At 63.4% G+C, this 1,013-nt stretch overlaps 1 protein-coding gene across 1 annotated transcript in view; it reads right to left on the reverse strand.

The window, feature by feature from the left end:
- Positions 1-888: 888 nt before the first annotated feature.
- The window catches only part of LOC105296306 (histone H2B type 1), a 1,062-nt gene continuing 937 nt past the window's right edge, over positions 889-1,013 (reverse strand). The window contains exon 2 of the mRNA XM_023534402.1: positions 889-966. Coding sequence (XP_023390170.1) covers positions 928-966 — 39 coding nt within the window. The 3' untranslated portion in view covers positions 889-927. The remainder of the gene's footprint in view (positions 967-1,013) is intronic.

Below are 1,013 nucleotides of genomic sequence, written 5' to 3' on the forward strand. Positions count from 1 at the left end.
CTGGGACACAAGACGCGCCGCGGCCGCGTGTCTTCCCGCCCTGCGCGCTGCTCTCCCGGCCAGGGCCGCCCCGAGCTACTGAACGGCAGGGGAGCGGGGCCGGAGCCAGGATGAGGGACTCGGAGGGGCAGAAAGTGACAGAGAAGGACGAACTGGAGGCTGCACGGCCAATCCTCGTATCCTGTGGCCACACTGGTGACGAAACTCAACACTGAGAATTCATTGTTTGTGAAACGAGTTAGGACCGGGAGAGAGCTGTGTGCTGCGCCATTAGAGACCTCAGCACCGAGCGCGGCTTTAGGGAGCAGGCGGGAGACGCAGCAGTTAGAGCCGTCACCCCCCGCCCCCCCACGGGGAGCGCTGCCGCCGCCCCGCAGGATGCGCTGGCCAAACGGCCTTGGCGACGCTCAGCCGGGACTCTACGGCCCAGGCGAAAGGGTGGGGACGCGCCCTGAAAGCTCCCAGACCCGCGCACGACGTGGCGGAAACGCGCCGCGTCACCAAGAGGAGCCTCTGCTTCTCGAGCGGGACTTTCAAATGTGGCCTCAGACGCTCCGGGGGGGATGCTTTACATGAAATGGTGACTAGACGTTGGATGGTCGCTGCACAGCTCATGAAACGCGACCCTCAGGCCCACACGGCCCATGAGATTTCTAACACGGTGACCAGGGACCGCCGAGAGCTTGGGGCGTCTGCCCCGGCTCTGAGGTCACGTCCGCTCACAGGGAACCCGGAAGGGGGCACGATTATTAGGACCCCGGGGAGCGGGGCCACCATTCGGGATTCTGGTGACGTTTCCCTCAGTGTCATCATTAATGCTTATCGAACGCCGATTATAGAAAGGCACACGCCAGCTCTCAGCTCTGTTGGTGAGAGTGTGGGTGGCTCTGAAAAGAGCCTTTGGGTTAAAAGGTGGCTCAGAGGGACTCACTTGGAGCTGGTGTACTTGGTGACGGCCTTGGTGCCCTCGGACACGGCGTGCTTGGCCAGCTCCCCGGGCAGCAGCAGGCGCA

The sequence above is a fragment of the Pteropus vampyrus genome, unplaced genomic scaffold, assembly GCF_000151845.1.
Source record: "Pteropus vampyrus isolate Shadow unplaced genomic scaffold, Pvam_2.0 Scaffold124, whole genome shotgun sequence".
Taxonomy (NCBI): Eukaryota; Metazoa; Chordata; class Mammalia; order Chiroptera; family Pteropodidae; genus Pteropus; species Pteropus vampyrus.